Here is an 18318-nt window from a genome sequence, read left to right on the forward strand (position 1 = left end):
TTCACATAAAAAAATTCGACAATCACATTAATAGAGATATAAAACATAAAACACAAGAGTTTTACAAATTGTTTTCAAAACAATATTACAGTGCCAAATACACATAAATATTTCATCCTAGAAATCCTCTGCCCCGATGAGAGCATTCCCAGAATTTTAACTGTTGGCATCCTAGATGCCACTCGTAGCTGGATCTTCTTCTCCTAAAATATCCACAGTTTATACGGTGAGAAAAGAAAATATCTATATGCAAAGTACATACAAACACATCACAATATAATCTCATAATAACTCATTATTTAATAAAATATTCATAAGCATTTATCTATATATATATGTGTGTGTGTGTGTGTGTGTATCATAATTTATCAACCATTCATCATATTCACATCTCAATTCACAATTACATCAATCCATCACAATCCACTTGAACATTACAATTCATTCATAATCCACACAAATTTCACTATGTCAAGGTCACGCTACCCTTTTTCCAACCTAGGGCCGTGCTCACCCCTGACATAACACTGTGCCAAGGTCACGCTACCCTTTTTAGTAGCCTAGGGCCGTGCTCACCCCTGACATAATACTGTGCCAAGGTCACGCTACCCATCAGCTTAGGGTCGTGCTCACCCCTGGTCATCAGTACCATAATCACATCTCATTCACATCTCAATCACATTCCACACTTCTCATTTCATAACTCAAATTCACATCACGTACATAATTCCACATCACATACACATCACATACACAACAGATAAGCCCAACAAAATGAGGGTTTATACACCCCTCAAGCAATTCACATCAAGATCATCCATTCTTAACGAGTAATATAGCAATAATATTCATAAATTATAATAATCAATAAGATAATCGATTTAATATAACAGTGAAACTCATAATTATTCCAAATTCTAGTTCACAGCACTTATGATTTCTTCTTTCTTCCCAGATCATTATTCCTACAATTTGGCATATCTATAGACCTCAACACATAATTTCAATAGAACTAATGATTCTTCAAATAAAATAATTATAAAATCATAATCCTAAGAAATTCTTCCTCTACCCAATTCCCTCATGTACTCTACATATAAATAATCCCCTTTTCCCCCGTACCTGGATGAATAGTAACTTGAGCAGAACCTTCTCTTCTTAGATAGGGACCAGAACTGTAAATAGACCAGAGCTTCCTCCTATGGATTCCTCTTGGTCTTCAAAGAGAAGAAGAGGAAATGAGAGAGAGTAGAAGAGAAGAGAGAATGAGAATTGAGGGATGGTTTGCAATGGAGAAGTGAAGGGCTATTTATAGCCTTCATAACACATTAAAATATAAGTAAAATGGGCTTAGTGGAGTAATATGAAATGAATTAGTGGAGTTGGTGGAGTTGGTAGAAGAATTAGTGGAGTTATTGGATGAGTTAGTGGTGCTGGTGGATGATTTAGTGGACACGTTCTTAAGCACGATGATTTATACCTTCTAGATGGCAGAATTTGGTCAGGTGGTCTTCATGAAAGTTTTAGCCGTGGCTGTTATCTTTTCAGTCGTTTTGGAATCACCGAAAAAGGAGGTGTATAACTCCAGATATGACCGTTTTAGTGAATAGGAGTCAGGCTGCCAGCGTGAGTCAAAGCTGTTGCGGTGTTTAGAATATTTAACATGGTAGATGAAGGAATTTGAAAATGGTTTCTTCATAACAGTTATACTATTTTCTCTTAGCTTTCCATTGATACAAAGTTTGCATCATTTGGACAACCACAGACCGAGTTATGCCCCAAAAACCGAGGCTTGCCAGTCAGCCCTGCGAAAACGATTTTAACAAAAAGAAAGTTTTTCAACTATTTAATTAAGTCCATTAACACACCTATCTTTCTAAAACCTACAATTAATCATAAATGGAGTGTAAATTAGCTACAATTGAAATAAAAGATAATCCTCAAATTATGACCAAATACTATGTAATAATAATAATAATAGTAATTACCATTTTGAAAATTGGGATGTTACACTTCTCACAAAAAGAGGGGATAGATTACAATAAAAAAAATCACTTGTGGTCAAACACACTAGTATAAGAGTGATTCTTGCTTTAGTGGCTTCATGTAGTCTAAAACAATCAAATTGATGTAAGGACAACATTTTTACATGGTTTGCTTGATAAAGAGATATTCATGAAACAACCTAGAGGACATAAAGTGGCAGGTAAAGAAAACATGGTCTGTTTGCTTAAGAAATCATTGTATGGACTCAAACAGTCTATAAGGAAATGGTACCTGAGGTTTGATAGTTTTGTTGTGTCTAAAAGATATCAGAGAAGTTCTTAGGATAGTTGTGTCCATCTCAAGAGGGAATTCACAGGGAATTGCATATATCTACTCTTATATGTAGATGATATGTTAATAGCTAGTAAAGATGTTGAAGCTATTAAAAGACTAAAGCAAGTTATGAATTCATAATTCAAAATGAAAGACTTAGGAGAAGCAAAAAGGATTATGGGTACGGACATTGTGAGGGACAGAAGCAAAGGCACAATTCATCTTAGTCAAGGAAGCTACGTTGAAAAGGTTCAATATGTTCAATGCAAAACCTTTTTCTACTCCTATTGTTGGTCAATTCAAATTGTCTTCAAATCAATCTCCCAACAATGAAGAAGAGTACAAATTCATGAGTAATATTCCATATGCTAATGCAATAGGTAGCCTGATGTATGCCATGGCCTATTCTAGACCTAATATAGCTTATGGAGCAAGTCTTATTAGTAGATTTATGGGAAATCCAGGAAAAGAGCACTGGATGGCAGTCAAGTGGATGTTCAAATACTTGAAGAGGACTCTAGATATTGGATAGAGGTTCATGAAATTAGAAACTAACAACAATCAAATAACTGGATATGTAGATGCTGACTATGCAGGTGATATAGACAAGAGAAGGTCTATAACTGGCTACATCTTCACTCTGTATGGAAATGTAGTTAGCTAGAAAGCAAATCTTCAATCTGTTATGGCCTTATCAACCACTGAATATGAATACATTGCTTTGATTGAGGCCATAAAGGAAGCTATTTGGATGAAAGGGTTTGTAGAGGAGTTGGAAGGAAAGGAATTGAAGACTAAGGTTATGTGTGATAGCCAAAGTGCTATATGTCTCTCTAAGAACCAAACATTCCATGAGAGGACAAAACACATAAATGTAAGGTTCCATTTCATCTGTGACATCATTGCAAAAGGTGTGATTCAATCAGAAAAATTGGCACTGAAAATAATCTTGTAGATATATCCCTGCTTATAAGTTTGAACATTTCCTAGACTTATTAAGCATTCGAAGACCTGGTGAATAAAGCTTCAAACCATAATCTTGGACATCTATTTGAGCTCAAGCTGTTCATAAAGACCCAAGGTGGAGAATTTTAGAATTGGGTGGATCTTCATTATAGGCTTAGTTGTCTCTTTTATAAATGTCAATATATTGTTTTTAGTTAAGTGTTAGTTGGAGAAGCCTTGAGTTTTTTTTTTATCAAGTTAATAATGTTTTTTTGATAACTAACTTTAGGCTTGTTATCTCCTTCTATATAATGGCTTAGCTAGGTGTTCCATGGATGGTGCACAAATTACCACGGTGAGGTATCCTTTATTGAAAAGGAAGAATCAAGTGTGAGAAATTTATCTCTTGTAAAGTTCTTGAAGTCTCTAATAATAAAAGGCCTGCAAGTACCTTGAAGAGTACTGAAATTAAATTTATTTCGAACCACTATAAATCTTTTTGTTCTTGTTTTTTTTTTAATTTTCAATCTTTCTACTTTTATAACTTCAAATAATTTCAGGTAGTTTATAGTATATATGGCTGGCCACCACTGTCCACCATATCCTATAATTATTTTCTAGGAAAACTATAATTATCCAAAATTTTACTATAAAGAAGTATAAACTATAATAATTTATTTAAATCATGAAAACCTCATAATTGAACAATATATAAAGTTCTTAAACTAAAAATAATTAACACCCTAAAAATATTTAAACAATATGATAAATAATTGAAATGCGAGTACATCTCATCCAATTCAACTATATTTAGATTAGATTATTATATTTATTATTAAAATTATAAAAAAAAGTTAATTAATTAAAAAGAATTACATTAGACAGCTAGTAAAATACATTATTATGACATAATATTTAACTAATAAAACATTCAATATTATAAATTTACTTGTCAAAATATAAAAATCATATACAAAACATATTTGCATGAGTTTATTTTTCACTAAAAACTCAAGCCTTATGTTAAACAAAATATATGACACTTGACAAATAAACAATAATGACAATGCTCATGTGATATAATTGATGCAGCAAATTACCCCTCCTCCTAAATGACTCTATATACAGGGGATTATTAAACTGAGGTACGCATTCAATCTCATCATTACATTACACACATCTAAGTCATATATATATTGACTTAAGTAAGTTGTTACAAGTGTCATAATCCGAATTTGAAATCATCATTGCATCGTCGTTGATGAAAAGAATCTTTTGCCAAAATCTTTTTTAAAAACACTAGTTAAAGAAGGTTTAAAATACGATAAATTACACAAAAAACTTATACAGATCTCACAATACTACGTTTAGTTCTTTGTCAACTACGAATTTCTAAATAACTTACACAATTCTTTCAACAAGTCTCTTGGAGCTCAAATTTAAATAGTATTTCACTTGCTTCTATAATTAATCATCTTACTTTTTTCTCATGGACATGACCAAATTTGTGTACTCCAATGTATCCAACGCTATGAGTTGTGAAACCTTTTTCGAAAACCTTAAGAATAATTCATCCATGATATCTTTGCCAAACTCAACGGTTAAAAGAGGTTCAAAAACAGATCTAATGGACTTAGCTATGAACTCTCCTCTCATTTTGCTATCAAGAACAAAATCAACAACTTCCTCCTGAAGGTTTGCATCCCAACCTATTTTGAAAGTTTTCAAAGTTTGAAGGGTAAAAGACCCTTCTGCCTCAATGACTTGTCTAACTTCCTCTATTGTAGGACCATATATAGATAGATTAAAGGAGTCCAACTTTGCCTCTTCAACCAAACCCTGAAATATGATTGTAAAGCATTATTATTTATTAAAAAAAGGCAAGTCACAAGTAAATAACAACAAAAATAACTATTTTACGATTGGTTTCTATTAAACCCTATATTAATAATAATCAACTTCATTACTTCAATTAATTACCTCTAACACCATATCTTTGAGGACCACCCCAATCACCACCCAAGGACTACTAATTTCGTGAGCCTTTTCTCTGCCTATGAAAGTTAGTACCATAACACCACAAGGTTTTAGCTCATCAGAGCGTGATTTTAGGAAAAGTTTGAAATCTCTTTGAAATTGCTCAAAGTATGCTTTATAGACAGTTGGACTGCTTGTGGTCGTTATATATGTATTGCCCTTGTTTAAAGGTTCTACACCATTGGTTAACTCTTCAGGAGCCTATTCCGAAGAAAAAACATAACATAATGTTAGTTTAGCAAAAACAGAGAATATTAACATAACTCAATTATATTTTTTTTGCTACATATAGTGACCTGCGAGAGCCAATGGAGACTATAGGAGGAATGAAAAAAGTGAATGTGATTATTGGGAAAGAGCCTTCCATAAAAGTTTCCCGGCGTTACATGTATAAAGCATGTACTAACTTTATCTCCCATCTCTTTTATTTTGTGGTAGAAATTAGGAAGCAACTTCATGATGTTATTGAAGTCATTTTCAAATAGATCGTTGAGATAAATTTGGAGCACAGTCGCAGAAGCATCTTGATTTAAGCTCACTTTATGGTTATTAATGATAGTGATTATATCGTACAAAACCATAAGCGCATTTGGTCCGGAAGAACAGCCTAAATCTGCCACTTTCAAATTACTTTTAAAATTGGTGCTGGACAACAACCTTACGAGACTTTCTTCAACTATAGGCTTCACTTTTAGCATCACCTTTTTCTGCATAAAATCTAATTTCAGTATATAAAATAATAGAAAGGGTAAGATGATGACGAAAATTACATGTTTCTGAACATATACCATAATAGGATGGCATAGGAAGGTCCTAAAGAGATAAAATTAAATGGTTGAATTATATTAAAGGTTGGTTTTAGAATATTAGTATATATATATATATATATATATATGTATATATTTGTATTTAGTATTATGTTATTTTTTATTTTCAAAATAGGATGATGATACTTGTAGGATCATTCTTAGTACTATTAGGTTATAAATTTGTATTCTTTTTAGGAATGAATGAAAAATATTTAAGTTATCTTTATCTTTTTTTATAGTTTCTTGTAAGTCTCACCAATGTTAGAGAATTAAAAGTTATAATATCACTACTCCTATATTTCTACCATCAGAGAGAACAACAAGAAACTATAAGGAAGGATAAAGATAACTTTGATAATTTTATTCATGCTTTGTTAACTAAAGAGAATACAAATTTATAACTTTATAGTAGTAAGGATGATTCCTGTAACGTAGTAAGTATTTCAGAAGGCGATGGGTGATTTAGTAGCCTAAAACGGGTCGTTCCCAAACTGGAACGGGCCGTTCCAAACTACTACATTGGCCTATAAATCCTAGACTGGAATGGGCCGTTCCAAACGTCGTTGTTGCATGTGAATTAAATTCAACTCTAGAACGGGCCGTCCTGGGTTGGAAACGGGCCATTTTGCATGTGAATTTTACATATGATGAAAGAGCCCAGAAAGGGTCATTCCGGATTCGAAACGGGCCGTTCTAGCCACTCCTGACCTCTATAAATAGGCGTTAAGGAGGGAGAAAAAGGGAAAGAAAGAGGGAGAGAAGGACTCTAGTCCGCTAGGAAGCTTGATTTTGAAGGATTGAAGTTTGGAAGTCAAGCTCAGAGGAAAGTTTTTCTTATTCCCAAATTCTTGGCAATTCGGAGCCAATATTCAAGTTAGGGAAGCTTTATGCATTGTGTTTTTTTGTTGAAAATGGTTGAGTTGTTGGGTGCGGATTGAGTTAAAAAGTTGGGTTTTAGTTGTTTAAAAGAAAAAGAGATGATTGATTTAAATTAGTGGTTGCATGTAGCTGTTCTTGTGTTTTAGAAGTTGTATATAACATGGTTAAGTTGCCTGATGAAGACAAGTTGTTATATCTTGTGTATTTGGTGAAACTAAGTTGTTTTTATGTCGTTTATTGTTGAATTATTAATAAGTTAAGATGTATAAGTTAAAGTATTCATTGTTGTAAAGTTGTTATTGTGTTGACTATAGTTGCTCTAGTTATTTAATTAAGTAGTATAAAGATGCCTATAATTGTAAAGTTGTTATGATTCTTATTGTTGTAAAGTTGTTATGATGCCTATTGTTGTAGAGTTGTTATAATGCCTATTTTTGTAAAGTTGTTATGATGCCTATTGTTGTAAAGTTGCTATGATGCCTATAGTTGTAAAGTTGTTATGATGCCTATTGTTGTAAAGTTGTCTATTATCGTAAAGTTGTAAAGCTGCCTATTGTTGTAAATTTGCAAAGTTGGGGACATATGGTGAAGATATATGTCCTATGTTGAGATACATAGCACTAAGGTGATAAGTTGAAAGTTGTTTTAAGTTGAGTCCCTTAGTATTGTGTAGACAACATGGAAGTAGTCGATCCATGTCATGGTTGAATGACCAATTTGAGTAAGGTATCTAGTTAGAGATGTAGTCTTTGACTAGGTACTGGAGGGTGTGTGGTACTTGGAGGACAGTGGGTGGGTTAACTCTATATGTGAATTGGTGATGCCAGCCAAGGTCGTGGTAGGCTCATACCCAAACCCTTCTGTCTTGACAGTAGTACTAGACCTTCGAGTCTAAGTAGCACACCTGAGCAATCGCCTATTGTTGTCTATACCTGGTTCTCTTCGGAGTTCCTAACGATGTCTTATACCTGACCTGGTTGAGATAGGTCAAACACTAGATTCGGTAGGATTTATGCCACCTAGACTGCTCAACCTCGATTTTTGGAGATCTCCTAGTTGTATATGCATGACGACACATTAGTTGATGTTGCATGGGTTGTTGCATTCAAGTTGTATATAATGTTGATGAATGAGTTGATAGTTGAGCTATTGTGATAAATACTATGTGATTGTGTTGTCATGAGTTGTTGATCACTAGGACTAGAGGAGAAGTTTTCAAATTTGCTAATCCTATTGTGCGGATTGAGATAGTTGTTGTGCTCTAAGAGCCCAATTTGTTTAAAAACCCTCCTTGGAAAGTTGTCCCTTGGAGTGGATGATGTGTTGTTCTCCTCTAGGACTTGGTTGGTCCCGTGTGTGGGCAAGGTCGAGGCACACGTGTATGAAATGACCACGGTATAGGGGCCAGGCCGAGCTATACCGATTACAAGCGGCCAATTTGAATAAAGTGTTGTGTGTTGAAAATGTTGTTGCTAGTAGATGATATTGTATATCTATTATTGTAAATGTTGTGTTGCTTTAAGTTGCAAGTTGAAAGTAGAATTTTATTACTGTTTATTATATGTTGATGCTAATTTTTTATGATTATTGTTGTGAGCTTACCCTAGCCTGTTTTCCCTATGCGGTTGGGACTGCGATGACCATACCTTGGTATGCGAGCAGATCAGGATTAGGTGCTCTGCTGGAGTGGGTGAGCTTCTTTTTGGTTGGGACTTAGGAGGAGGGCTGACGTTATATTTAGTTGATTGGTAGCTTTTGACTACCTAGTTGTTGTATAGGGTATTATTTCCTACTTTTAGTTATATATATTATGAGACTTTTTAGTTGTGTATTCTCATTATATATATAATTTTTTAGTAGTCAGATTTTATTTTATACTTGTATTTGAACACTATAGACAATGTGAGACCTGGAGGGTCGTTACACTTTTATGGTATCAGAGCAGTTCGAGTCTAGTGGATACTCTGTGGGGGTGGTTCTTTTAGGCTTTTGTTGTGTTAAACTCTGTGTTGTGTTGAATATTGTGTTGATTTGTGTTAAGTAGTTGAGATGTAGTGTGTTGAATGAGTTGTTCATTTTGTAGTAGATGCCTAGAGCAAATGAGTAGATAGCCCATGCCATGGAGATGATGGCTATGGCTATGCAACAACAGAATGCCTACTTTGTTAGGATGGATGCTGAGAGAGCTGTGGCTGGTGTAGTAAGACTAGTTAGGTCACAGGAGAGTCGAGATTTGGACAATTCAAAGGTGATGCAGACCCAAAGATAGCTAACCACTAGATCTATGACACTACACCAAAAAAAAGGAATTACGTCACAAAGTTTGCGGCGGTTTTAAAAAACCGCTGCCGCTTTATTATTTAGTTAAAATTTACGGCGGTTTGAGCAAACAGACGCAATTTTTTATTATTCTCCGGTGGTTAATATAGAACCTCCGTAGCTAAGTTAAAATTTTTAGAGCCAAATGTTCCCCCCTCTCATCAGAAACACCTTAGAAACCTAACCCCCACTCTATTCTTCTTCTTCTCCTTCCCTCATAGTCACGCTTCTACCCTGCCCAAGAGTCACGCCTTTGCTCTTCTGCTGTGGACATTGCTCACGAGCTAACAGCGACAGGTTGAAGGGCTTACGGCGACGATTTCAAGGGCTGACAGTGTTTGCTTTGCTCTGCCTCTCTTTTGGTGAGTATTCCATCTTTAGCAGCTCTAATCTCTGCATTAGGTTTTTGTTCTACTTAGAACTGACTTCCATCGGATTAATCCTTCACTACAGAAAGAAACTCATCCTAAATCCGTTCGGTACTTACAAATTGCTGCAATTTCTTTTATTTCTTTTCTTGTTTTGAGAATGCAATGACAAACAAAACAAGGATTTTCTTTTTACATAACTACAGTACCCTAGCTTTTCCGCATCATGCAAATAAAAAACTAGCAAACAAAAACCAAATAGATGCGTTCAATAGGAAATGTGCAGTCACTCAAATAATAACACCACCTTTTTTTATTGTGCAAATGATTAAGCCTCAAAGGCAGCTAATTCAAAATAGCCAGAGTACGAAATAAATAATTAGAAGAGTGGGTATGGTATGAAATTCAAGACAGAGCCCTTATCTTTAACAGCTCCAACAACTCCCTGAGCAATTTTTAGCTTTGCAGTATCCCCCAAGTACCTTGCATCACTCCCTTTAGTCATGGCTTCTAGGGAACCCATTCCACTATACTTTTTGACACGTTGACCATTCTGGTGAAGAAAAGGTAGTTATGCATGTTATTACCATATATATTCTTGTTTTAGCATGTATAAGTCATCAGCAGAAGAAAGAGGCAAGAACAAATTAATTAACTAAGAAATAGGAAAGAGAAAAGCACAGAGAGTGTGTGTGCGTGTGAGAGAGGGAGATAAGCATATTTTAATAAATGCAAAAAACTAATTTTGAACTCCTAATCCAATAATTAAATACCCTGAAAGAAGCACAAAACAGAAAAAGATATTTTATATTGTTGAATTTAGGATTCTTATTCGATGCGATCCTGAGCTCGTAGATCGGTCTGAAGCTTCCGTTTCGAGGATTTTTTTAATCATTCTTTTTCCTGGCTATCATGTTAGATTGTGTTTTGTAATGCTCGCTTTGTAATTTTCTTAATCATGCGGATTTGGTATATGCTAATTAAATGAATAGGCTGTAAAACTATTTTACTACTGCGTGTTATGTCTCTATGCTGCCCTGAAAGTGTTGTTTGATCCGCGTAGTGCCATCTCGTTGAGGTTGGTTGTTGTTGTTTTTACAGCTTTATGCTGTCCCTCGGTGTTAATTTTTTGAGTTCTGATTTAGGCCTAAGGGATAGGGTTGTTGGATTGTTTGAAATTAGTCCCTTGTTGGTGAAGGAAGGCATTCTGTTCTGTCCTATTCATGTAGGAATTTAATATATTTTCCCCATTTTATTATGTACTATACATAGTAAATGATCCCTTTTTTGGGTAAAAGATGAGTTTGATCTTTAAACTTTACAAAACATAATGAATTCTTAAATTCACGTGTTTATTTAAAATTTGAGGACCAAATTCATGAATGTGACAGTACAAGGACCTTGACCATGTTTAACTGAGTATAAGGACAAAAAAAACGTTTTTCCTTTGTGTCTAGAACTAATTTTGTTACTTTGTTAATGACACTAATTTAGTGAGGTAAACAAAAAAATGTTTTACTTTGTTGATGACACTCCTAACAGAGCACGATATTGTTATTGACACAATATGTGTTTGAATTAATATATAGCATCATACTCGCACCTTTCCTGGTACTTGTGCATTATTGTTGGATACTATGTTTGCTATGAAATGACATACTTATTCTTAAATTAGTTTTTATAATTTGACTATCTTTTTTAGAATATAATTTAATTTTAGCATTGATTTTACTGTAATTTTATTTGCCAATGTCCTGAAATATGAAAATGATGCTCGAGTTAGAGAATAAGAAATATGAGAAAAACTAATTTTAGGATAATTTTGTCTTTATATTGGGTTTGGGTGGTGGGAAGCATAACAATTTTCCAAATCACCTAAAGTTTAACGTGCATTGAAGATTTTTCTGAAGATTTTATTTGTTTTGGTTTATAGGTTGCTTCCTTTGAGTTTACTACCTTAACTTGCATCCCAGGTGTGATCACATATCGTGGAGCTAAAATCTAGGTATCTCTACATAAGCAAGCTATATGTTAATAAATTCATCACCCTTCTATACGCAAGATATTATGATTATGAGTTGAAAAACTTGGGATGCCTTATGCTATGTTTTGTGGTACCTATTTTTGTGATAATAGTTGGATGTAAGAGAAGATTAAATGATGTGAATTCTGCCACAGTATGTTAATAGCTTCTTTCTATAAGCTACATGTGTACTCAGTATTTTAAGGAGCATCAGCATATGGGTTTTGGTGAATTTTAAAAATTGAACTAAACTATTTTATATTTTAGTGAACTATAGTTAGTAAGTTTGAACTATACTATAATTTATATTAAACTAACTTATTATTATTATTATTATTATTATTATAAACTGAATTCAATTAAATTCTAAAAAAAAATCTTTTCAATTTTAAATTTATAATTTCTTTATGGTCAAACTTATGATAAAAATAAATAAATAAATATTATTTAAATATTGCTCAACGAGGTTTTGGTCTTAGTCAACAAAATAGTAAAGTGGCCTCGAATTGCATATCTGAAGTGGGCCATTGAACCATATTACATCAAACCGCACAATCTGGGTAGTAAGTCATATACCCTTGTTATGATTTCAATTCATATGAAACAACTATTTTCCGTCCATAACTCATAATTGTGTCCAAAAATCATTCATTTTTAAAATTTATTTTAGTTCTTTTTTTTATAAAAATAATTTGGTTTTTTCTAGTTTAATCCAATTTAGTTATTTATTAGTTTAGTTCTAATTAATTATTTATAACATTTCTTAATTATAACTTTTTTTTATAACTAAAGTGCACTAAACTACTTTTTATAATAGTTTAGTTTTTAAAAATTAAACTTAAAATATGGTTTAGTTTAGTTTTTATCAAAATTAGTTTAATTTTTTATAATCTAATTTAGTTTAGTTTTTACAATAGTTTAGTTTAATGTAGTTTTTTAACACCCCAACCTACAGTTGATTAAAGCTTTGTCTTAGAGTCATTTCTGTTTATATTTTTATCCATATTGCAAAAGTATATATTTGAAGTTTTTTTATTGAGCGGGTTGTAGGTTTTTTTAATTAAAAAAATTTGAGAATATCTCTTGTACAATTTAGGCTTTAAAGGGTTAATGTTAACTGTCATTTGCATCATTTCTTGTCAATCAAAGTTCTCCACGATATTATCATTAAAATATTGAATCATTTACCCTCAATTTAAATAAACCATGACTAATACTCACTACTGAGGGAGAAATTAACTGGAATGAATGATTTATCAATTGTACATGATTGCATATCTAAAACCATTGGCATCAAGTATCTCGTTTCTGAATTTGGTCTGGTTAACATGTTGCTTTCTTGTATGGACAGTATTGTGTACATCCATTTTTTTATGACCTTCAGCTATCTGTAGTAACAGATTTCAAGAGTTTCTTCTCTAAATTGATTTGTGTATAGTTTCACTTGAAACAGTGATATTGATTTGTGTATAGTTTCACTTGAAACAGTGATATGTTATTGAGTATCAGTCTATATGGATAAACTTCTCTATATGGATTAATCTTATTTCAAACTCCATTTACTATAATTTATTTCTCTCCCGATACCCTGAAATTTAGGACTTTATCTTTATTCAAAGCCTCTATGCTTGTGGGAGTGCAACATTTTACAATTTTGAAGCAATGGATAAGTCATGGATTATATATGAAACCGCGAAACACAATGGAGTATGAGCAAGGAGTTAGGGGATTTATTGATTTTTCTTTTGAACACAGTTCAATAAATGACAAAATAATATGTCCTTGTAAACGATGTGGTTTCAAAAAAAGACAGATCAAGGATGTGGTGTATGATCATTTAATTTGTACACCGTTTCCATGTGGGTATACAAGTTGGACTCATCATGGGGAAAGAAGGATAGGAGAAACTAGTAATACTCCAAATGTAGACCAAGATGCCACTGATATTGAAGATCCTATTCAAAACATGATTAATGACGCTTTTGGAGTTGATAGGCCCCATGGAAATGAAGTACCCATTGTGTCAAATGTAGAGATTGATAAAGATGAAGAAGTGATGCCAAATGCATATGAAGAAAGGCGTGAAGCTAATGAGTTTTATGAATTAGCAAGAGATGGGGAACAACCCTTGTACGAAGGGTCCACAAAGTATTCAAGATTGTCATTTTTGGTGAAGTTATATCATATCAAATGCTTGTGTGGGATGAGCGATAAGGCCATGACAATGATTTTAGAACTTCTGAAAGATGCCTTTGAACATGCAAATATTCCAAGTTCATTCTACGAGGCAAAGAAAATAATCACCAAGCTTGGTTTGAACTATGAAAAGATACAAGCATGTCCGAATGATTGTATGCTTTATTGGGGCAACAGGGAAGATGAAGAGAGGGAGACATGCAAAGTTTGTAACACTTCAAGGTGGAAATCAAGGGCAAAAATAAATAAGTCTAGGTTATCTAGTGATGACAATAGTATGAAGAAAGTTCCTGCAAAAGTACTTCGTTACTTTCCATTGAAACCCCGATTACAAAGATTGTTTCTATCATCAAAGACAGCTGAGAATATGAGATGGCATGTTCTGAATAGTACGAATGATGGAATGATGAGGCATCCTAGAGATTCTGAAGCTTGGAAGCAGTTTGACTTGACACACCCTTGGTTTGCATCTGATTCACGAGATGTGCGTCTTGCATTAGCTACTGATGGTTTTAATCCTTTTGGTGTTATGAGTTCAAGTTATAGCATTTGGCCAATAATTCTCATTCCATACAACACTCCACCATGGGTATGCATGAAGCAAACATATTTTATAATTTCAATGATAATTCCTGGTAAAAAAATGCCAGGAAATAATATAGATGTCTACCTACAACCCTTAATCAAAGAGTTGAAGGAGTTATGGACAACAGGTGTGGATGCGTATGATTCTTTCAAGCGAGAAATGTTTAAATTACATGCAGCTTTGATGTGGACGATTAGTGATTTTCCTGGGCTAGGAACACTTTCTAGGTGGAATACTTACACCGGACTTGCTTGCCCATCTTGTAACTTTGACTCTATTCCTTGTCGTCTTCCTTATAGTAGGAAATGGTGTTTCATGGGTCATCGTCAATTTCTTGATCAGAAACATAGATTTAGATTGAACAGGATCCGCTTTAATGGTGAGCAAGATCTACGTAGTTCACCAAAAACATTATCTGGTTTTGAAATTCTTGAACAGGTTCAGAATATTAATGTCACATTTGGTAGAGTGCAAAAAGGGACAAGAAAAAGAACCCGAGGTGGACATCTTCCACAAACACTAGTACAAAAGACCCTTTTTACGTCGGTTATTTAGGGGTTTTTACGTCAGGGAAACGTCCGACGTAGAAGCGGGAGACGTAAAATTTACGTCGGGGGTCAAAAACCGACGTAAATTTACGTCGGACATACCCAGGTCCGACGTAAAAAATCGTAAAAATTAAAAAAAAAAAAAAAGAAAAATAATGCAGCAGAACGGCCCGTTCTGCTTGGAGAACGGCCCGTTCTCCTTGCAGAACGGGGCATTCTGTTTGGAGAACGGCCCATATTGCTTGGAGAACGGGCCGTTCTCCTTGCAGAACGGCCCGTAATCGCTTTTCTTCTGCGTTTTCCTCCCAGAAATCGCTTTTCTTCCCAGAATCGCTTCTCTTCTCTGTTCTCCTCAGGCTTGGCTTCAGCCACTGGTTGTTCCTACTCAAAATATATAAAGAAACACACATAATAAGTTCAAAATACACATTTAGTCGTATGAACGCAAACTGCTTGTTTTTGTCGTATGAACGGAGACTGAATGATAGAAAAATTATAAGGAAGGAAGGACCGAAGGAGTAGGAGGCGGAGGGATTTACACAACGAAGAGGAAGAGGGTTTACAGAGAAAAAAATGAAAAGTGAATGCGCGCGGTGTGCCTCGCGCTCTCTTATTCAAATATGCGTCTTTTTTACGTCGGACCTGGTAGGGTGCGACGTAAATTGGACTTTTTACGTCGCACCTTCCCAGGTGCGACGTAGATTGGACTTTTTACGTCGGACCTTACCAGGTGCGACGTAAAAAAGTTCGCAAAAATTACAAAAATGCCACCGCATTTTTTTTACGTCGGATTTTCGTATTTCCGACGTAAAAGGGGTGACGTAATATACTTATTTTCTACTAGTGAAAGTACCACTCAATAGTGGAAAAAGAAAAGCATATTTTTTGAACTTCCATATTGGAAGGATAATTGTTTACGTCACAATCTTGACATGATGCATATTGAGAAGAACGTGTGCGATAATGTTATATATACTTTGTTAAATGATAGTGTAAAGACAAAAGACAATGTTAATGCGAGAAAAGACTTGCAAGCTATGGGTATTAGACCTGAACTTTGGCCAAATGAACATGGAAAGTATCCTTTAGCTATCTTTACATTGACTAACAAAGGAATGAAGGCATTTCTCACAACTCTAAAGAATATCACCGTGCTAGATGGTTATTCTAGCAACATTTCTAGATGCATTGATTTGGATAACCTTAAATTGAATGGAATGTTGAAAAGTCACGATTCTCATGTATTGATGGAGCAATTCCTACCATTAGCCATGCGAACAGCATTGCCTGATGAGGTTTCAGCAATGTTAATTGAGTTTTGCTCATTCTTCAGACAATTATGTGGTAAAGTGTTGAAAATTGAAGATTTAGACAAATTGCAAAATCAAATTGTCTCCACTTTATGCCACATGGAAATGTTATTTCCTCCTTCATTCTTCACTGTTATGGTTCACTTGGTTGTTCACCTTGTTGAAGAAGCCAAGCTTGGAGGTCCTATTCATTATCGATGGATATATCCTATAGAAAGGTAAAAAAATGTGTGCTAGTGTTTCTTCTTATTATATTATTTTAGTAATAAAACACATTCATCCAAATAAAATTGATTGTGGCTTAATAATAGGTACCTAGGGCAACTAAAATCTTATGTACGTAATAAAGCACAACCGGAAGGCTCTATAGCAAAAGGCTACCTTGTGCAAGAGATTCTTACATTTTGTTCAAGGTATTTAGATAACATTAAGACAAGATGGAATCGACCTGGTCGTGTAGATGATGAGCCTTATGATAGACAATCTGAATCACAAGTAAGTGAATTATTTCCCATGGTTGGAAAACCTGTTGGTGGCTCTTCATATTTTACCCTTACCCCCAAGGAGAAGTTACAAGCTCATAGACATGTGTTAACAAATTGCCCTGTGGTTGACTACTATCTTCAGTAAGTAATTATTTCACTTGGATGAATTATTAAGTTCTCTTTCTTTTTTTTTTCGTATATCTAATATGATATAACCAAATAGGAAATTTAGAAATATTCTACGAAGGCAGTTAAGGGGTGGTGCAAGGAATGTTGCCGAGGTAGACAAGAGGGTTCATACAGATTTTGTTCGTTGGTTTTCTAATCGCGTAAGTGCTTATGCATTCCAAGTTCAATATATTTATTTTTAATAAGAATTTGACTAACAATATGTATTATGGCATTAGGTTGGAAATAATCTTGACAGTCTTAACGAACCAGATAAAGATGTTCTTATTAGTCTTGCGCAAGGTCCGTTTGACCGAGCTAGAAGGTTCACGGCATTTAACGTTAATGGATACAAATTTCGAACTTTAACACGAGACAAATTTTTAAAAACTCAAAATAGTGGAGTTTTTGGCACATTTGGAACAAGAAGCTACTCAAGCAATAATGATGCCCAAATGCGATTTGGAGGAGTGCCATATTATGGAAGATTGATAGATATCATTGAGATTTTCTATAATGGGTTCACAGTACCCATGTTTAAATGTGAATGGGCTGATACCACTACTTCAAGAGGCATGAAGGAAGTTAAGTTGGGTTTTATCTCTGTTAACTTTGCAAGACTAATACATACTGGTGAAAAAGATGACGATGAACCATACATTTAAGCTTATGAAGCTCAAATGGTTTATTATGTAGAGGATGAGAAAGAACAAGGTTGGAGCATACCGATTCATTTGAAACCTAGGGACTTTTATGACATGGGTGAAGATGATGAAGAATATATGGCATCCATTGAGGCATACCCATCACAGAACTTGGAACAAATATTTCCTAATGATGCCACACATATACAATTGGCAAGGGTGACCATAGATGATGATCCTGAAAATTCAACCATTAATGAAAATTTTGATGAAGATAATCAAGATATGGTTTAATAAGAGTCATGAGTAAGAAACCTATATTTGTTTTGTACAATGTTTGGTTTAAACTTCATAGTAGTTGTATGTTTATCTTCTACTTTTAGTTATTAAAGACAAAAGACTGGTTTATGCATGTATGCCTCGTACAAGAAGACATGTTGTGGCTAGGTGTCGATCCACATCGAATGAAGAAAACAATTCCTCCACGGGCACTCATCAAAGTGTAAAGGTTCAACTACCTCAAAGTGAGCCCATGCCAAACATTGAATCATCTTCTCAAGATGACATACATCCTACTTCGCCCACTCGCACCGCATCTAGGAGGTCGACACAGCATGAATCTGATGTGGTTGAAGATTCATCTGTGGCTCAGAAAAAATCCCCTACCTATTGGAATGTTGAT

At 34.4% G+C, this 18318-nt stretch overlaps 2 protein-coding genes and 1 long non-coding RNA gene across 6 annotated transcripts in view; 1 reads left to right on the forward strand and 2 right to left on the reverse strand.

Annotated features, from left to right (window-relative positions):
* Window positions 1-3389, reverse strand: LOC145955556 (uncharacterized). The gene is made up of 2 exons (XR_014432197.1): window positions 1123-3389; window positions 1-203 (listed from the first exon to the last, which is right to left on the reverse strand). It is a non-coding gene; the product is annotated as an uncharacterized LOC145955556 (long non-coding RNA).
* A 1000-nt stretch (window positions 3390-4389) lies between these two features.
* The window catches only part of LOC109799257 (monomethylxanthine methyltransferase 2), a 37592-nt gene continuing 23663 nt past the window's right edge, over window positions 4390-18318 (reverse strand). For all 4 annotated transcript variants that reach the window (XM_029271383.2, XM_083070444.1, XM_083070443.1 and 1 more), the window contains 3 exons: window positions 5598-10229; window positions 5245-5502; window positions 4390-5103 (listed from right to left, as the gene is read on the reverse strand). In XM_029271383.2, coding sequence (XP_029127216.1) covers window positions 4741-5103; window positions 5245-5502; window positions 5598-6092 — 1116 coding nt within the window. In that variant the 5' untranslated portion in view covers window positions 6093-10229 and the 3' untranslated portion in view covers window positions 4390-4740. The remainder of the gene's footprint in view (window positions 5104-5244; window positions 5503-5597; window positions 10230-18318) is intronic.
* On the forward strand, window positions 9109-17657 carry LOC145956066 (uncharacterized). The gene is made up of 7 exons (XM_083071625.1): window positions 9109-9237; window positions 10669-10754; window positions 13572-14919; window positions 15893-16557; window positions 16651-16965; window positions 17048-17153; window positions 17232-17657. The coding sequence occupies exons 1-7, from the start codon at window positions 9109-9111 to the stop codon at window positions 17655-17657; spliced, it is 3075 nt and encodes a 1024-aa protein (XP_082927751.1).

The sequence above is a fragment of the Cajanus cajan genome, chromosome 3 (assembly GCF_000230855.2).
Source record: "Cajanus cajan strain Asha chromosome 3, NIPB_CcT2T_4, whole genome shotgun sequence".
Classification (NCBI taxonomy): Eukaryota; Viridiplantae; Streptophyta; class Magnoliopsida; order Fabales; family Fabaceae; genus Cajanus; species Cajanus cajan.